Source organism: Solea solea, chromosome 3, assembly GCF_958295425.1.
Source record: "Solea solea chromosome 3, fSolSol10.1, whole genome shotgun sequence".
NCBI classification, from domain to species: Eukaryota; Metazoa; Chordata; class Actinopteri; order Pleuronectiformes; family Soleidae; genus Solea; species Solea solea.
The window spans coordinates 16,076,446-16,093,800 of NC_081136.1; the positions used below are offsets into that span (position 1 = coordinate 16,076,446).

Below are 17,355 nucleotides of genomic sequence, written 5' to 3' on the forward strand. Positions count from 1 at the left end.
TGAAGTCATAATGATGTCATCAATTGCAGTTTAATCTTGGGGCTTAAAACTTCAGACCACAGCACAAGACATCTGTATTTATAAAAAGAAAAGAAAAAGTGGAGGATTGTTTGGAAGGAGTGAAAATTAGGAGGAAAATTAGTAAGTGTCTAATGAAATATGCTCTCCAGTTGCTCCAATTGAAGACGTATAATCTAGGGCTGTAACTAATATTTTTATAATCATTTAATCTGTTGATTATCTTCTCGATTTCTCAATTACTCATTTGGTCCATAAAATGTCAGAACATGTTTATCAGTGTTTTCAAACCTTAATATGATGTCGTTGTCAAATGTCTTGTTTTGTCCAGACCAAAACTATTCAGTTGCAATGATTTTTTTGTTATATGGAGCAAAGACTCCAAAATAATATTCACATTGTTATAATATTAAACACTGAAATTATAGTTGATCAAAATAGTTGCAATAATTTAGTTGTTTCGATTAGTTGTTGCATCTCTGGAGCCTCTTCAGTACTAGAGGGTAAAACTCATGATAGTTGGTGTAATCTTGAGTAGATCTTGAGTGATTTTAATCTTTTGTGATTCTTTTATCTAAGACGCAACTGATAATGCAGTTAGCAGTTTAATTCAACAAGACCAGACAGCTCTGTGAAAAACACATAAAATCAATACAAATACCATGTCTTGAAAGGAGAAGAAATCCAACTTGGCAATACTGAGGAGGGCCTTAGCTACACAAATTATACAAGACAGAGCCAAACCCAAGGTAAGAAAGCAAAATCTAGATAAGCTTATGTCAAAGATAAATGTGACGTAAAAGAATGGTACAACATCTTCTCTAACCCCCCCCCCAAAAAAAAAAAAAGCTGCTGCAGATGTCAGCGCTTGATGTAGGGCTTCCGTGTTTACATTCTCAGAGGCCAGCGCTACCTCATCATCTCCTTTGCTCGTCTTCTCCACTGCACGCTCCCTCCCTTTCACAGTCGAGTGACTGAGTAACCTTTGAAATTAGCTGAGCTGGGTGGTGGGCGCCAATTAAACTCCGGTTAGCCTTAGGCAAAACCAAATTCTGGCACGGAACGAGCATCAGCCCGAGAAGCTGCAGATCAGTGTGTGGTGATACATTAAGTCCTTAACCCACACACAAGCTATTCATAATGATTTCTAAAATGCAGAGAACGTACAGACAGGCATGGGATCTGAGAGTGGCATAAATACGCATTGAGAAGGAGAAGGGGGAGGGAAATGAGGCCGGGCTGGAGCCAGGGAGTTGACTGCTTTCCTGTCTCACTCTCTCAGCTCCACAGCAGCAGCAGCAGCCAAGCTCGAGTTTGTGTTGGCAGCGACTGGGTGCTGTCGGATGATTCCAATTCATGCTGTGTTCCTGCTCTCTCTCATGCGCACACACATATACAGAACTAGAAACACTTAAGCACACAGTCTCTGACCTCCCACACTCACACACCACATATCCCAGAGGGACTCCAACTTTATGTATTCTCTGCAAATCAAACAGATCCTCGCATGATATTCGTGGACACACACACACAAACACACACACACACACGTTAACATATCACTCTCCTTGCACAGTTTTTCCAAGTGTGTGAAAGTATATAAAGCCTCATGGTGTCTGCAGTGGTCTCTGGCAGAGGGCCAGATAAAACAAGGCAGTAGAAATAGATTTGTGCTCGACCCTTATGGACACTAGATACACTCGGAGACCTGCTGGATCACGCACATCACATAGCATAGATAAAAAACAACAGCTGAGTTCAACACAATTCCTGCAATCAAAGACTTTGCTGAGGGCAGTGACTTAGGCTCTAACCCAATCCCTATGATAAACAACACTTCTACCCACACAGTCCAAACACTACGTTGACTCTTGAACTGAATAATATGTAAAAGCTTTCAAATTACAACCAATGAAAAATACCAAGTGGAAATGACTCCAACCACATTTCCATATAACAAATAATCACAGAAGAAACAAACTGAGCACTAGAAAAGAGACACAGATTCAATCGCAGTTTTCATAAGCCACTATTCTCTCAAGACAAATAATTGAAGCAAACATGGTCAACTAAAAAAATGTATATAACAAAATAATCTCAGTGAAATCCCACAGGAGTCAAATGTCTCACACACACACACACACACACACACACACACACACGCAGAAACCACATTAAAGAGAGGGAAGCTGCAGAAGCTACTCACAGTCGTTTCAATGCTGGCAATCCAAGAAAAGCACCTGGTTCAACATGGCTGATTATGTTGCTCCGCAAGTCTCTGTGGGGAAAAACAAGTAAGAATCGTAGGTCATAAGCAGTTCAAACAGCAACTAAACAAGAAACTGCAACACAGTGTTGATCATTTTCAAACAAAACTTTTTTATATTCTTGTTTGATGGTGAATGCCTTTGACTGTGAGGTTACTAAACAGAGAAAATAAGACAAATCACAAACTCTACAAGATTTATGACGTGTATTTTTTCCACCATTTGCTGACAAAACAGCAAAAACAGAATGTATTTTCAGTTATTTTTTTGTTGCATGAATCCAGTCAAGAGTATGAGCTCAGCAATTTTTCTTTGTCACCCTTATCTGCACTGACTCACAATTACAGGGTAAGACTTTTGAAATACAAGCACACTGGGCTCGGTATGCGCACACTGACACTTGAATATAAAGTGAGATTTGCAATACTGTCTGTACCATAATGATACAGCCATTTCAATGTGTTAATAAACAAGTAAGCGTGTGATGTACATGTTTTAAACAAAACAAAACACCCGGACATTGACTCACACATCATTAGCTGTTTTCACCAGCAAGCTGAACTGTAAAACAGGTATCTAGCACGCACACTTCCCTTTAGGTTCAAAGGGTTGTGGTCACAGAATTCCTACAGTGCTCACCTGTGCTGGCACAGCCTAGTCACTCATTACAGTGGAGGATCAGGAGGCTTTCCAGTCACCACCTGAACCCACACAAAGGACCTCTAGGTAACACTGACTGTTTGATGTCAAGAGGCTGTCATGTGAAGGTAGGTAGGCGGCCACAGATAAGTCATACACAGACAAGTCTAATGCCTGTTCAAGCCTTTGATGTGAGCAAACAGAGCTGGCTCCTCTGGTCAGAAGTGGTGAAAGAGAAATGACAAGACAAGATTTATGCCAACAACACATTGAACCTGTGAGTGTCAGTTTTAGAGTGAGTATAAAAGGCACAGAACCATTTCATGTCAACTGAGGCCCTGTCCACCTGGACATGGAACCAAACATAAACGATCGTTTTCTTTGTCTTTCAAAAGGTTTTCCATAAACACAGCATCATTTTCGGAAATATCTTGCACATACAGCATGTGAGCTGTATGTACTAGAGCTAAAACAATGAATCGATTACTAAATTAATCGACAACTATTTTGATAATCGATTAATCGGTTTGAAGCTTCTTTCATGATTAAAACAAGATTTCTGATTGTTTAAGCTTCTTAAATGGGTGTATTTTCTTAATTTCTTTGCTTTGGATAACAAAGAACAAACGATTAATCGAGAAAATAATCTACAGATTAATCGATTATGAAAATAATCGTTAGTTGCAGCTCTACTGTGTACAACCCTTTTTAAATAAAGCTTTATTCAATTAAGTATACATGTTTACAAGGGAAGGAAAGAAAATAAAAGATATCCTAAAATGAGCAAACCAAACAGTCTCCAAACACAAGAAGAGGAATGTGCCATCGACAACGATAAGCGGGAATGAATGCAAGAGCAAGAGAGATGGGATTATGACATCATCATTTCCCCAAAGTGCCGTATTGGATGTCTGCATGAAAACTCAAGGGTGGCATTTTGAGGTTTTCCCACTTGATGAAACGCAGGTGAGGATTCACCTAGACTTTGCTCATTTCTGACACTCAATAAGTTTTATTTTAAGTGAAGCACAATAAGTTGCCCGTAACTGTGTCCGCGTTCAGCAAATACCAGACTAATGAGTGATAAGCTCTTCTGCTCCATCGTGACTCATTAGTCAGATGTTCAAGCCACAAAACAAGCTTTGACTAAAATCTAACAGAGCAATCATTTCTGTAATTATATTACTCAAAATGTAATATTTACAAGAAGCTTTAAACACACTGTACTGGACACAGTAACTAAATGTGTGCTGGTGGTCTTTATACTCACAATGAAAAAATGTCCATAATAACCCAGACAATGAACTAAAATACTAGTGAATAAAATATGGGGATTCAGAGAGAAGCAGTTCATGCTTAACCATCTACCACTGCACCTCAGAAGCCAAACTCCACTGACCACACAAAACCTGGCACCTTTTGAAATCCATTTGCAGTGAAAATGCCAGGTTTCCCCTTCGCGCTCAAATTGAAAAGGCTGGCTGAATATTTTCAAGTGTTTTCCCAAAATGGTCTTGAACGTGCACCAAACTCAAAAGTGGTTTCGCAGCTGCTGCCATTTTTAAGAGCACACATACCGTCTCTTCCAAAAAGGTGTTGTTCAGATTAAATTTAAAACACGTGGCATGGAATAACATTCAGTTGATCTCCTCCAAGGTTTGGGATAATTTCCCGGTGGAGAGGTTTATATGAAAAGTACCTGGCATGACCCTTTTGTTTTGTCTCAAATCAGATACTTCAGTCAGTACAATAAACACATTATACTCACTGGATCTTAACAGTGCAGTGTCCAAAATCAGTGGAAATAAAGACTGAAACATGTGAAAGCCATTGTCACTCCTCAAAATATCAAAAAAATACTGAAGTGAATGTTCAAACTCGCTTGTTTTTTTAATATGTCACTTATTTTAAATATTGTGCGTCCATCTGCACCAAATATACAGCCTTCTTTGGCTACCATTTTCAAAAATGTGAGAATGGGATGAACTGTATTGCTTATGAATACAACCAGACTAGAAAGAAATACTGCCATATTCCTTTTAAACCGTTGCTATATTCATGTGTAACTTGCTTAAACAATCACTTCCATGTGAATTGTGCCATTCATGAGTAGGCACCAATCAATTCACACTACAGCAGTTATCCTTGCTCTCTTTTGCACAATAACATTCTTCCACAGCAGCGGATTTAGGAGGGAATTAGTATGAGATGGCGGCCTTGCTTGGCTCCTATTTCTATGTGGAGACTAGTGATAATGGGGATTCTGTGTGGCTTATTTTCAAGCAGGGACACCTTTGGCCCCAACAAAACACAGCAGCCTGCACAGTTACTTTGCAATTTCACACAGAGTTCCAGATAGGTGTAATCGATTCTCTACCCTTTTTCTGGCTACCACAGCCAGTGTCAGTCTTCGTGACTGCATATCGGCTGTCCAAATGAGGGAGAGTTCCTTTGTGGGCTGAGAAAAAAAGGGGCTGAAGATGCAGAGCCTCAGCACATTCAAACAGACCCAAGCAGCGTGCTTTTTTTCCCCTCTTTCAGTGATTGAGGAAAAAAAGAAGTGGGGGGTTTGACTGAATGTGGGAGGGAGGCCAGAGGAAGATTTGAGAGCGGGAAAGTCTTCAGTATGCAGAGTGAGTGTGAGTGTGAATTGTAGTGTTGACACCTCTGGCCTTGCCATGGCCCCATTACAATGACAAAAGCAAGCAAGCCATCAAGCAGCTTCGCTTCACTGGTTGAGGGTGGATGGTAGTAGGGTGGGGCACAATAAATGCTACTTTTGGAAGTAAACTCACCAGTGGATTGATGCAACAGCATTTACAACCACATTGACTGGCCATTTACAGACACAGCACATAGGTGCCTTAAAGGCTTTCCTGCTAGGGAGAGATCAAAGCACATTCAGCACATGGCCTCTTGTTCATTCGGTCGGCCTGAGCTCTAAAAATTACATCTGAGCCCACAGGGGATTTTCCAGCAAATCTCTAAGCAGTCTAGTCTTACCAAGCCTTATCAATATGGCAGTCAAATCAAGAATGACCATGCAGGGCAATCTTACACTAAACACAAAATGACAAGTTGATGAAATACTCCAAGTGCTTCATACCCACAAGTACAGTATTGCTGCAAGAATGTATCAGCAGGGTCCAAGGAAAATGACTAACAATGCTGCGTGTACATTTACAAGAAGTGAGCAACATCTGCTAAAATGTAGACATTTGTGAAACAAAATTAAAAGACCATCAATCATCAGTAATCAATATTTGAAACAAAGTATTCTTTGGACAAACATGTAGCCAATTTAGCTTCATATACCATCTAGATTTCTGGTCATAAGCAGGCCCAAAAGAATCACAGGGAAAACATGCACTTAGAATTCCATATCAGTATAGTCATGTGTTATTGTAGCCTTGGGTAAAAGCATGGCCATTAATGGTCTGGTTATTTTATCTGCATGAAGCCATTCCAAAGAGATAAATCACCCATGGCCCATGTGTGCAGGCCCGCAGCTATGTTCTTGAATTCTTTGCAGGAAGGAAACATGAGTGATGACAATCTGATCTCCAAAGGCAAGCAGACAAAAAAAAACTAAATCACATGGCAGGAACACCATCTCTCCATTGTTCAGAGGAACCCAGAGTATGGACACACACATACAATACACTGTGTTTTCATGATTTAGAACTTATTTCCCTCACCTCCTTACAATTTCCTTTACCTCCTACAATATCTTCAATTATAGCTTCCTGGACATCAAGGCACTTTACTTGTCGAATACAAGCATGAACATGAGCTATCAGGATGTCTAAAATGGGCCCTATCACATCCCTAGAACACCCGAGCAGCTGTATGTTGAGAGTATGTCACCAGGCAGACAACAACCAACCCTGTGGGCTATACCTATAATTAGCCTTTTCTACCATCTTCAGTCTTCCTCTATAGACTGATACCCTTTGCTTGGGGCAAATGCTGTTTAATGCCTTCTCATTTTCTGTGACCTGGATCTTCCACTGGCATGTGGCCAATGTGTGTTTTACAATCCTTCTGCCTCCAGAAGCCAAAGCTGCACTTGTGGAGTGATGGATTGCTCCTACTAACATACTGTTGGATATAATGTGAAATATGGTGAAGGTATTTGACTGTAACATCCAGCTCATTGGTGATTTTTTCCATGGATAGTACAGACTAAGTATATATATATATATATATATATATATATATATATATATATATAAATAAATGTATATAATATATATATATATATATATATACATATATATGATTATTTTACCAGCACAAAGAATTGTAAGCACAGATCAACAAATCACTTGCAGATAAAATCATAAACATACTTACAATTTCTCCAATGCAGACAATCCAATGAAGGATCCATTTCTGAGTTCTTGAATCTTGTTGTTGTTTAAAATGCTGTGGAGAGAAAAACATGTTAAATGCCATGCAGCAGAAAAAATGCAGCCACTGAATATTTAAGTGTGTGATAGAAGCATTAAAACATGTTTATGCTAACACTGGTTGTATGTACTGTATGCTGCTCAATGCTCTTTGCTTGAAAAATACTTCTTTTGTAAGAATTGAAATGTAAAGTATTACAAATCCCAAAACAGCAAACCAACCACAGCTTAGCAAGGAATGTGCATTAATTAAATTGTGAGAGGATGTCTTCAAAAGGATCTCTTTGAACCCACAAAGGGAGGTACCACACTGTTTTGTGTTGATAGATCACAATATTAATTCCCACTCTGTGTCCTCTAACTATAGTCAGCCTCCAGTCACAGCATATTTTCCAGCTGCCAGGAAACAACTTGAACTTAAACCTCAAAGTATCTTCTTTCATGTTAAAATGGCACCATTTGAGCACCCAGGTAGACACATTGAGAAAAGGGTGATCAAGACTGGCCTGTACAGCACAGCAGCGACTCAACCATGATACACTTGCATACATTATAACCACCACCACATCAAACCTTAAAGTTGTGTGAAAATTTGTAAAAATGTACAAACTAATACTATTGACAAACATCTTCAATAACAAACAAGAACAGTATATATTTTTAACAAATGTTTTCATGTGAATTCTTCACTGTTCCCTTCCTGGATTATGAACCTGATTTTATTATCCAGATTATCCATGGTACATAGTACAAGCTGATTCACTGCACAAAGCTGAAAAGTAAAACTCCACTTTGTGTGCCCGTGCCCGAGAGAGTTCAAGACTTTCTCTGAAACTACTCCCTGAGGACCTGAAAAATCAATAGCACTGTTAACTCCCAGTAGAAAACCCAAGCAGGCACTTGTGGTTAGCATGTTTCTGGCTAGCAGGGAGGGGATGTGGTAGGTGACATACATGCTAGTGGCACCCACAACCCAAGACCAGATTGGAGTCATTATGGGGTGTTGAGGGCTTGTTTTATTACAGGGTTGGACAGAGGAGACTCACTGGAGATTTGCTGTTTGGCTCCCTGCCATTCAGTGAATGAACGAGAGAGTCCACATACAAACAGTGCCTGTGTTTCATGACTTGTGTTTTGCAGCCTTCTGGATGCTGAATGGAAGGCAGATGTAAAAACATGACGATGTACAAGACTGCAAATTCTATCACTGCCAAAGCACACATGGCCTGATGATGTAAGCAGAGATACGGTGCCTTCCAACCCTGTGGTCACAAAAGTCTCATTTATATTGAAAAATATTTGGCATACCAAATGGATGCTTTTACCAGAAGGACTTTGGACAAAATCACATTACAACGTGATAAAAAAATAACAATTTCATCAGTCTAAAATTATTCAGGAGCAGATGCACAAGACATGTAGGTAGCACCTTCAGTTTATCATTTACCAAATGTATCCCTTACATTTAGATGTACAAGACATAGCTAACTTATAAAGGCACCCTACCTTATTGTGTACTTTAACAATTAAGCATGTTTGCCAGAAGTGAAAAGACACAAAGACATATCCCTTTAATCGTCTAACTCAGGAGGACATGAGGACATTTGCACCACTATAGGGACAGAGTGATCACAAGTAGACACAAGTAATGTAATTAAATTAAGGGGGGAGATTATGAATGAATCCAAAACAACTGTTTGGAATAGTTTGAGTCTGGCTGCATGAGTTCACATTATTTTCGAGCCTTATGACTAAAGGGGCTGTTAAAAAAAATCTGCAAAAAACAGTTCTCCTAAGAAAAATTAGGCCTTTCCTTACCCTCTTTCCTTCCCTCCCTCTACCTCATGACAGGAGCGTGACCTTTGCATGTTGCAAACTGCTTTGGCTGCACAACTGAGCCTTGTTTACAGCCTTGCATCAGCAAGAAGGCAATACCACAGATCAGTGTGGAAAGAATATAGAAAAGCCTCATGGAAACCAGCATGGAGATCACGGCCATTTAGCCACCAGTGTCTCCACTTCCCTCAGGACATATGTAGATAAAATGTCTGCTTCCTGACTGTCTGTCTCTGGACATCGGCCTGAAGTCTCCACACAAGGGAACTGTCAGGAATTTCTTCAGGCTAGGCATCAAACAGTGTAGTGTAGGAGAAGAGTCTCTGTTATCCTGATGCATAGATAAGACCCGCTTGAGCTCTGGCCAGGAACAAGCTGCAGTAGGCTCCCATGAGATGTCATGTCCTGTCCCTTGCCTTAGCTGATAGATCTATTTAAAATTCAAGGGAAATGCAGCGTCTGAAACCAGAATTTCTACTTTGAGGGAACTATAATGATGTTAAACGCACTGGCTTAGATTTCAGTTTGCCTCCAACCTAAGTTAATATGACACTAAAGGTAATCCAGTGTTCCTTTTCACTTAAGAAAACACCTCTGAATGTGCACGCCTCTAGCTGTATCGGCACATTATCCAGAGAAGAAGTAAGAACAGCCAGGCACTACACACTCCCCTCACTGGCATGAAGCATTACTAGGACAAAGCTGGCTAGTGCGCTCTCAACACTTTCTTTGTGCTCAGGAGGCTTTTAGACAAAGAACAAAGAATCTGAGAGCTGCAAGTCTTTAACAGGTTTTCAAATAAGTTTCAGGCTTCAGCTAGGCTCATAAAAATCCTCCTGGAGTGACTTTCTGTGAGTAGTTGATGGAAAAGTGGGCCTCAGCTCAGGTAGAAGGGGGAAACGATACAGTGGCTGAGATGGTGCAACTCGCCAAGGTGGTTCATGCATTTAACTTGCACTTTATTGTTCCACAATTTATCCTAGTATGAGTATGCTTTTGCAGTGTGCAAACTTAATGGTTGAGAGCGGTGCCACAGATTTTAGTTTCATACTTCATCGGGGCAATTAAGTATGAAACTAGAACTAGATTTTACCTTTAGAGAAGGAGAGAGAAAGAGATATTGAGCCATCTCAAGTTTTTTTCCACAGCACTTCACTAAGTTACACAATGTTAGTTGTCCTGCACAGGGGTGCAGACACAAGCACACTGGCACATGCAGGCTTGAAGCCCGGCAGTGGAAACGCTGGTGATGGAACATATATTTTCAATATTGTATAATCATGTTTGTAAAAAGTTTGAATTGCAATTATGATAAAAAAATATATAACTGTTAACTCCAACAGTAAGTCCAGGTTTATTTTATAGCTGTAGTGTTAACGTTTTTGTGGGTGCCATCTTGCTGTTTTCAGCCATAGTGCTTCTGTAGGAGGCCGTCTCACTTTAACCACACTGTATGCTTCTACTGCCTGGCCTGCTCAGTTGTAACAAAATGCATCACTGCACTCAGGAGTTATGCATTTCCTTTGTTATAACTGTGTGGAAATGTCACATTGACATTCTATAAAGCTGATCTGCTTAATCATCATTGATCGAACTCTTGCAAATTTGTTTATATTTAAAACATACAAACTGGAGCTTTAAGTAATTTGAAGAAATTCACTTTTGTCTTGTGTTATACAAGCTCTTCTTACATTCTTATCAATTGTAGTTGCTGCAACATCCTCAGTTTACCTTATCCCTTACTGGACAAGTCACACCACCATTCAAACACCTAAATAACAGAAAGGAGTTAAATGATAAAATGAACAAAGACAGAGCGAGAAGATAGCCACCAGTCTGAGCTAATGTCTATAAATTAAAGTGAATTGTTGTCTGGGATTAACTGACACTTGGGGCAACCTGGCAAAACCAAAGCTCAACAGACCTGTGAAATGAAAGGCTGTGAACTGACTAAATGTGCAGCTGTCAGTGCCTCGCCTCTGGGAGTTTGCTTTCTTCTGCAAACACTGCTAAAAGTACTGTGGAAAACACTGGAGCATTCCTTTAGACCAAGGGCTTGTCAGAAAAACAACAAAAACACGTCCTCTTAGGACGTGCATGACAGCAGACACCTGTGTTCTAGTAACACAAGTGCTTCAAAAAGACTCACAGCATGACATAGTAGCTTTTTAATGCTGAGGAGAATAAACAGATGAGATGACTGACGTGTGGACAGATTCCCAAACCTGAAATGATGGAGGTGAAGTCTTGAGGAAACCAGATGAGAATGTAACCCCAATAGCACTGCTGTAAAACAAGACACTTTACTGCACTCCTATGTGTCATCAAACTCAGTACGCCTTTCCTGTAGCAAGAAAGGAAATCCCTGCTTTCTTCCTGACATTAATCTTGTGCTGCTCTGTGTAGGCCAAAACCAGGTGTGCTTATTTGCACTGTCCAACCCAGGTGCTCATGTGAATAGATCCTGATTACACTAAACAAGCCCCATGAGGACATGTGGGCTACATGAGCATAGCAAGTTTTAATAGAGTGAGTTCCTATCAGTGTAGGGTGAAACTCTAAGCAAAAATAAATGCACAACCATCCAAACTGCTCTCATAACCTAATGTATCTCTTCATTTGAGGCAATGGTTAAAATCAACCCCTGGTATTTTACCCAGTGCCTGCACCGACAAGGGCTGGCAGGTCAGCTGTAAACACATTTGTGTCATTTCCTCTCGGATTACTTAGGCATGCAGTCTCACTCGGGAAACACAAATGCAGGAATGCACCACACATAGTCATTTCTTTCCCCACAGAGAGGCAGTCAGAGCAGAAGTGCATTCAATGCATCCACATTTCGGGTATTCCAATTTCCAATGCAAACACCCATTTAGGTGTGGTAAACTAAAAGCTACCTAACTGTGTATATGCTCATATACAAACAAGTAAAGTTAAATAGAAATATGCAGTAATGCTAACACCCACCATTTACCCAAGAATCTAGGGTAAATCTTCTGGCATGCAGTCAAACTAATTATCCCACTGGTTCAATGAGTTCACCATGGTAGTTGAGAAAACTGTGCTTATGCTTCAAATCCTTTTCAGTCATCTGAAAAGCCTGGATAAAATTAATTTGTTCACAGGCCCCTGACTAGTGAAGAGAGAAAACAGGAAATCTCAAGTACAAAGGAGGAGGCACGCATGATGAATGGAGTGGGTCTTATAATCAAATCTAGCTTCTACTGCCATTCCTCACAAGGCTTTTAATTAACTAACATAACAAGGTGTGTCAACGCACAAAATTGGAAAACACCCGTATGGAAATATAGGAAATAACATTACCCTAAAAGTGACTGATGGAGTCAAGTGTGACATTTAGCATGTTTCGTAAAATGGAAATTGGGATTTGGAGTTTATATATTAGATAAGCTACAAGATAAAGGGCAATGTGATAATCACAGCTACAGAAGCACCATGGTTAAACAATTCCTGGGGAAGAAATTATTTTATTCAATACATTTCAACCTAAGTAAAATACACACTGGCACTTCCACCAAATGGGATGGAATCTGCTTTCTTCCCAATGAGAAATTCTAAATGGTAATTTCCTTGATAGGAAAAGGTATATGACAACACCTGACAACAGCCCTTCACTTAATTGAAATTCTGACTGACTATGTCCAGGCCACAGTCAACTTCAAGGCCCTCGGAGTGCAAACACACCTATTGTGTGGTTTCTCATTGAACAGGTCATAAACTAACACACTGATATGAGACAGTTCATGTTAATTGCTACTTGTATTTAGAAGGGATTGTGAGTAGTGTTCAACTTCAGGGGATATTTTGTGTTGGATGCCAAATAATTAATGTGAAAAGTGGACACTGGAGGGAATTCCATAAAGTTGCAGTGCTTGCCATACTCTTTAATTACATCTTTCATCTTCTTTGGAGGCTTTCCAAATAAATCACTCAGAACAAGAGGACAGATTCCAAGATGACAATAAAAACATACAGGCACGGCAATCAGTAGGATTGAGGGACGGCTTATGAAATTACCTTAGTGCAGAACATGACTAAAAGCAGAAGTATTTGGACTTCTAAAATAAGAGGATGACAAATGTAATGGGATCGTACTAAAAATAAGACAACTTGAGAGCTTCCAAACATCAAAATCCTTGTTTTGCTTTGGGTTATTTATCCATTAATCACGACAACTTCTCACCAAAGCATTGGAGTTGCACTGAAAGTCTCTAACACTCACTTAAAAACTGATTGGTTTCCAGGTGTTCAGCGATGCCAACCGTGTCTGTCATGTCAAGCAACAATTGTAATTTATGACTGCCAAAAGCTATACGACTCACTTATCCACCTAAAACATGTTACATATCTCTGTAAGTATTACGAAACAATAGACAGTAGATTTAGAAATCTCACAAACCTACTGCTTTGGACGAGGCTTCAGAGTAATCTACATGTGATTTGTGGTTAACAGGTTTCAACATGCCAACTCACTGCAGGGGTCTCGTAACCTGTAACTTACCAGCCAAACCTCTCCCATTCTTTCCCTTCCCGGAGTCTATTATTTACTGTCTACTCCAACATAGAGCCTGTGTAATCTCATATTTCCCCCATCACTCACCACCACCACCACGAAACAAGTGCTTTGGATGCACTGCTTTGAATTTATGCTACATGTTTTCAATAAGTTAAGATTTCATCCCAACGCAAAAGGAGGTAAAAGGTAGAAACATTTGACAACCTCAACCCAGGAGGTCGTCATAGGGTTTTTTAATAGAGAATCTATTTTATCTTTTCAATCATTCATCCCTTCTGGCTGTAAGAGAGGCCACATGGGAACTGCCTTAATAAAACTGATAGAAATAAGCACTATTGGTTATTACTCATTAAATTAAATCTACCAATTCATCTGATAATGTCTGTAGCCAAGTCAGGGGAAAAACAGCGTCACATGGGTTAATTCAGAGCCAGCAAGCTCTCAAATCTTCATGAGATATGGCAAGAGAAGTGAGTGCTGGTGTGTCAGCCAAAATATCTTCCTGTGTATGAATCACAACACTCCAGGAAGACAGGCAGATGGGGTTACATAGGGTTTACATTTACACTTTTGCAGTTCACACCTGTGAAAGAATGATGTATGTCTGACATGGGATAGACAGAGAGCTTCAGTCTACTACACATGCCATGCCATATTTATCATTCAAGGGCCAGATGAATAACTATGTGTAAAAGTGAACCTCACATTTATTTTGAGAGAAATCAGGTCAACCTGTCTTAGAACAATTAAAGGGAAAGTTCATGTTTGCTGAAATGCTGCCTTTTTGGAGAGAGAGAGGCTAAATAACTGGAAAATGATTTACACATCACTTATGAATATGATATGAACGGTGACAGTTAAGAAAAGGTCATGTAGCACTGTAAATGGAAAATTATCAATACAATTCTTATGGTGTGCAACATGTAGAACACTTTCAGTGGTTTACCATGCTATCAGTCTGGCAGCATGTTTAATCTCCATAAATATATAGCACACAGTAAGGATGCTCTTGATTTGTTTTTAGTTGGGCCCTCATTAACAGGGTTATAACAAATGTTCTCTGTTGTCCCTGTTCACATAAAAACAACGTGTTAATAGTATAACAGGCAGCACATAAACACTGTGCATTGGATGCATCCTTCATCGGAAAATAAATACTGTCAAGCAATACTATCAAACCTGACTGGAGTGTTTGTATGTATGCACTGGCAGCAAGAAGTGTTTATCCTGTTCAACTGCTGAACGACTGGGTTTTTTGAGCAGTAGAATTCACCTCCGAAAAGTGACATGTTCAGTCATACTCCATCCCGTTTTCAGCCATATCTCTTTACAAGCACAACATTGTTGTTGCCTGCAAAATTTGGGAATGCCCCCTGGCAACATGAGATCTAAACACCTCTATACTATATACTGAGAAACACAAAGATAGTTGTGTATGGCTGATGAGCTTCATCTGCATTTTGTGAGGTCATTTGACATTTGTTTGTATAAAGGCTGCAATGGTTAATCCATTATTACTAAATGAATCATCAAATAAATCTAGAATCAGTATGAATTATTTCATAATTGCAAGTTTCATATATACATGTATATATCTATTCATAAGTATAGATATACATATGTATATATGTATATATATATATATATATATATACATACATACATACATACATATATATATATATATATATATACATATATATCTTTGGGTCATGTTTTCAGACATAATCAGTAGTTGCCGTTTGTTTTTATGGGTCAAAAAGCAGGTCACAAAAACAACTAAACTTCATCAAGTTAAAGTTGTTGGGTTGGGTGTGTTATGGCTGTGTTTTTTTTAATGGCCTGTGGCAAATATCGGTCTGACCGATTACTACATCTATTTCCACTACAAATAGTGGAAAAAAACACCCTGGCATTTCACCAGTTTATACTCAAAGCTAAGTTTAAATTGTCTGTTTTAACAGTGTGAGATGAACGTGAAGGGCATGTGCTGTGTATACTCACAGTGTGACTGTTCTGTTGGGGAAGGAGTCCGGGGGTAACACCTGATGGAGCTCCATGTTGCTACACACCACCTTCCTGTCGGTGGACGAGCTCTTCCCAGCACTTTTCGACCGTTCATCATACGATTTACAGTCAGATGGTAGCGACGAGACACCGCCACAACCCAGCAGCAAAATCACAAACAACTGCAGATCCACCCTCATTTTCTCTCTCACACACACGACTAGGAAAAGCCCCGCAGCATTGGCAATGGATGCAAAATAAGATTCTGGTCGTAAACAGGGCGGATAGGTGGCTGGTAGCGAGGGGCTTTGTTATAAAAAGGAGACCAGTATCTTGCTCGGTTCAACTGAACCTTCCTCCTCCATTTCTCGCAATGCTTTCTATCGCTTTTGCTCGGCGGTTTTCAGTCCGACAGAGGTGTGAGACGGAGTGCGAGTGTGTGTCCTCCTTTGTTCGCAAAACCACTCATTTATAATTTCCTTCCCATTGTGGCGCGTTGCTCATTTCCTCCGACTTGGGTATTCCACGGTGTTTTACATGCTAGCTCAGCTTGTATGTTACTAAATAACTTCGCCAGTTGTTGAGGGGTTTTCTTTGTTGCCCGGAGCGTGGGTCCCAGTCCTTTTCCACGAGAGGCGGTGAAACTGCAGTCATCCCAGGTTGTCAGCATTAACTTTCAAATTTAACAACCAGACCTTTAAATGTAGTTATTTCAAAGAGCGTTGGACTTAAAAGAGCACACATCACGAGCGAATAATCTTTCCATTCCCTGATATCCAAAGTCAACAAACAGGAAACTACTTTGAAAAAAAAAGTGCAAAAACAACACACTTGCAGCTCAACGTGTGCTGTAAACCCAACTTGAAATGTTCGACATCACTTACAGAAGTATATCCAGGACGGTTGTGTCTCTGTTAGTTCCTCTGCGTCTTTGGAAAGTATTCAAAAATAACTCAGTCAATTGAATCGCCCTCTTCCCATGGTCCTGCCCCAGGCTGTCTGCACTTTTGTCAAGTCCTCCGGAATCCCTTGCACTTCCGCTCTGCTTTTCAAAATAAAACCGCAGAAGGCACGTTGACATCCGCTAAGTTGCTTTAAGTTTGTAAATGCAACTTGGACTGAACAATTAATAATTTTCAAATCGAAATTTCAAAGTAAGCATTGGAAACGCTGCTATTTGATTGTGTTAGTTTGTTAATTTTAGATTTTGTGCATGCTGGAAACAATTCATGTATTCAAGTTCACATCTTGTATTGCAGTATATGTTAATATTTTGATGGCATCCGATGTCAATTACTGCATCTTTCTTAAATCTAAAAGCATAGTAAATATTTAGCTGAGGATTGACTAAAAAGGACTCTTGCAAATCACAGTTGCAATCATCGGAAATAGGTATTTCCCCCAAATGTTCAGCCATAAATGCAACACTTTAACCTCTGTTATGGCTGCAGCAGGGGGAACTTGGACTAATAAATAGCAAGTAATGGAAAAAGTAAATTCATGGTCACAAATGAAAAAGGTTTTTAAGGCAGCACAAATATTCTACATTTTACTCCAATACATGCACATGTATTTCACTAAAATTAATAATAAGTCACAAACCCACAAACCATATAGCTCTATAAGTAGCATGTATTAG

General features: G+C 39.7%; 1 protein-coding gene across 1 annotated transcript in view; it reads right to left on the minus strand.

Moving 5' to 3' along the window:
• The window catches only part of adgra3 (adhesion G protein-coupled receptor A3), a 30,152-nt gene extending 13,430 nt beyond the window's left edge, over nt 1–16,722 (minus strand). The window contains exons 1-3 of the mRNA XM_058625257.1: nt 15,714–16,722; nt 7,281–7,352; nt 2,225–2,296 (exon numbers count right to left, since the gene is read on the minus strand). Coding sequence (XP_058481240.1) covers nt 2,225–2,296; nt 7,281–7,352; nt 15,714–15,916 — 347 coding nt within the window. The 5' untranslated portion in view covers nt 15,917–16,722. The remainder of the gene's footprint in view (nt 1–2,224; nt 2,297–7,280; nt 7,353–15,713) is intronic.
• Nucleotides 16,723–17,355: the final 633 nt, after the last annotated feature.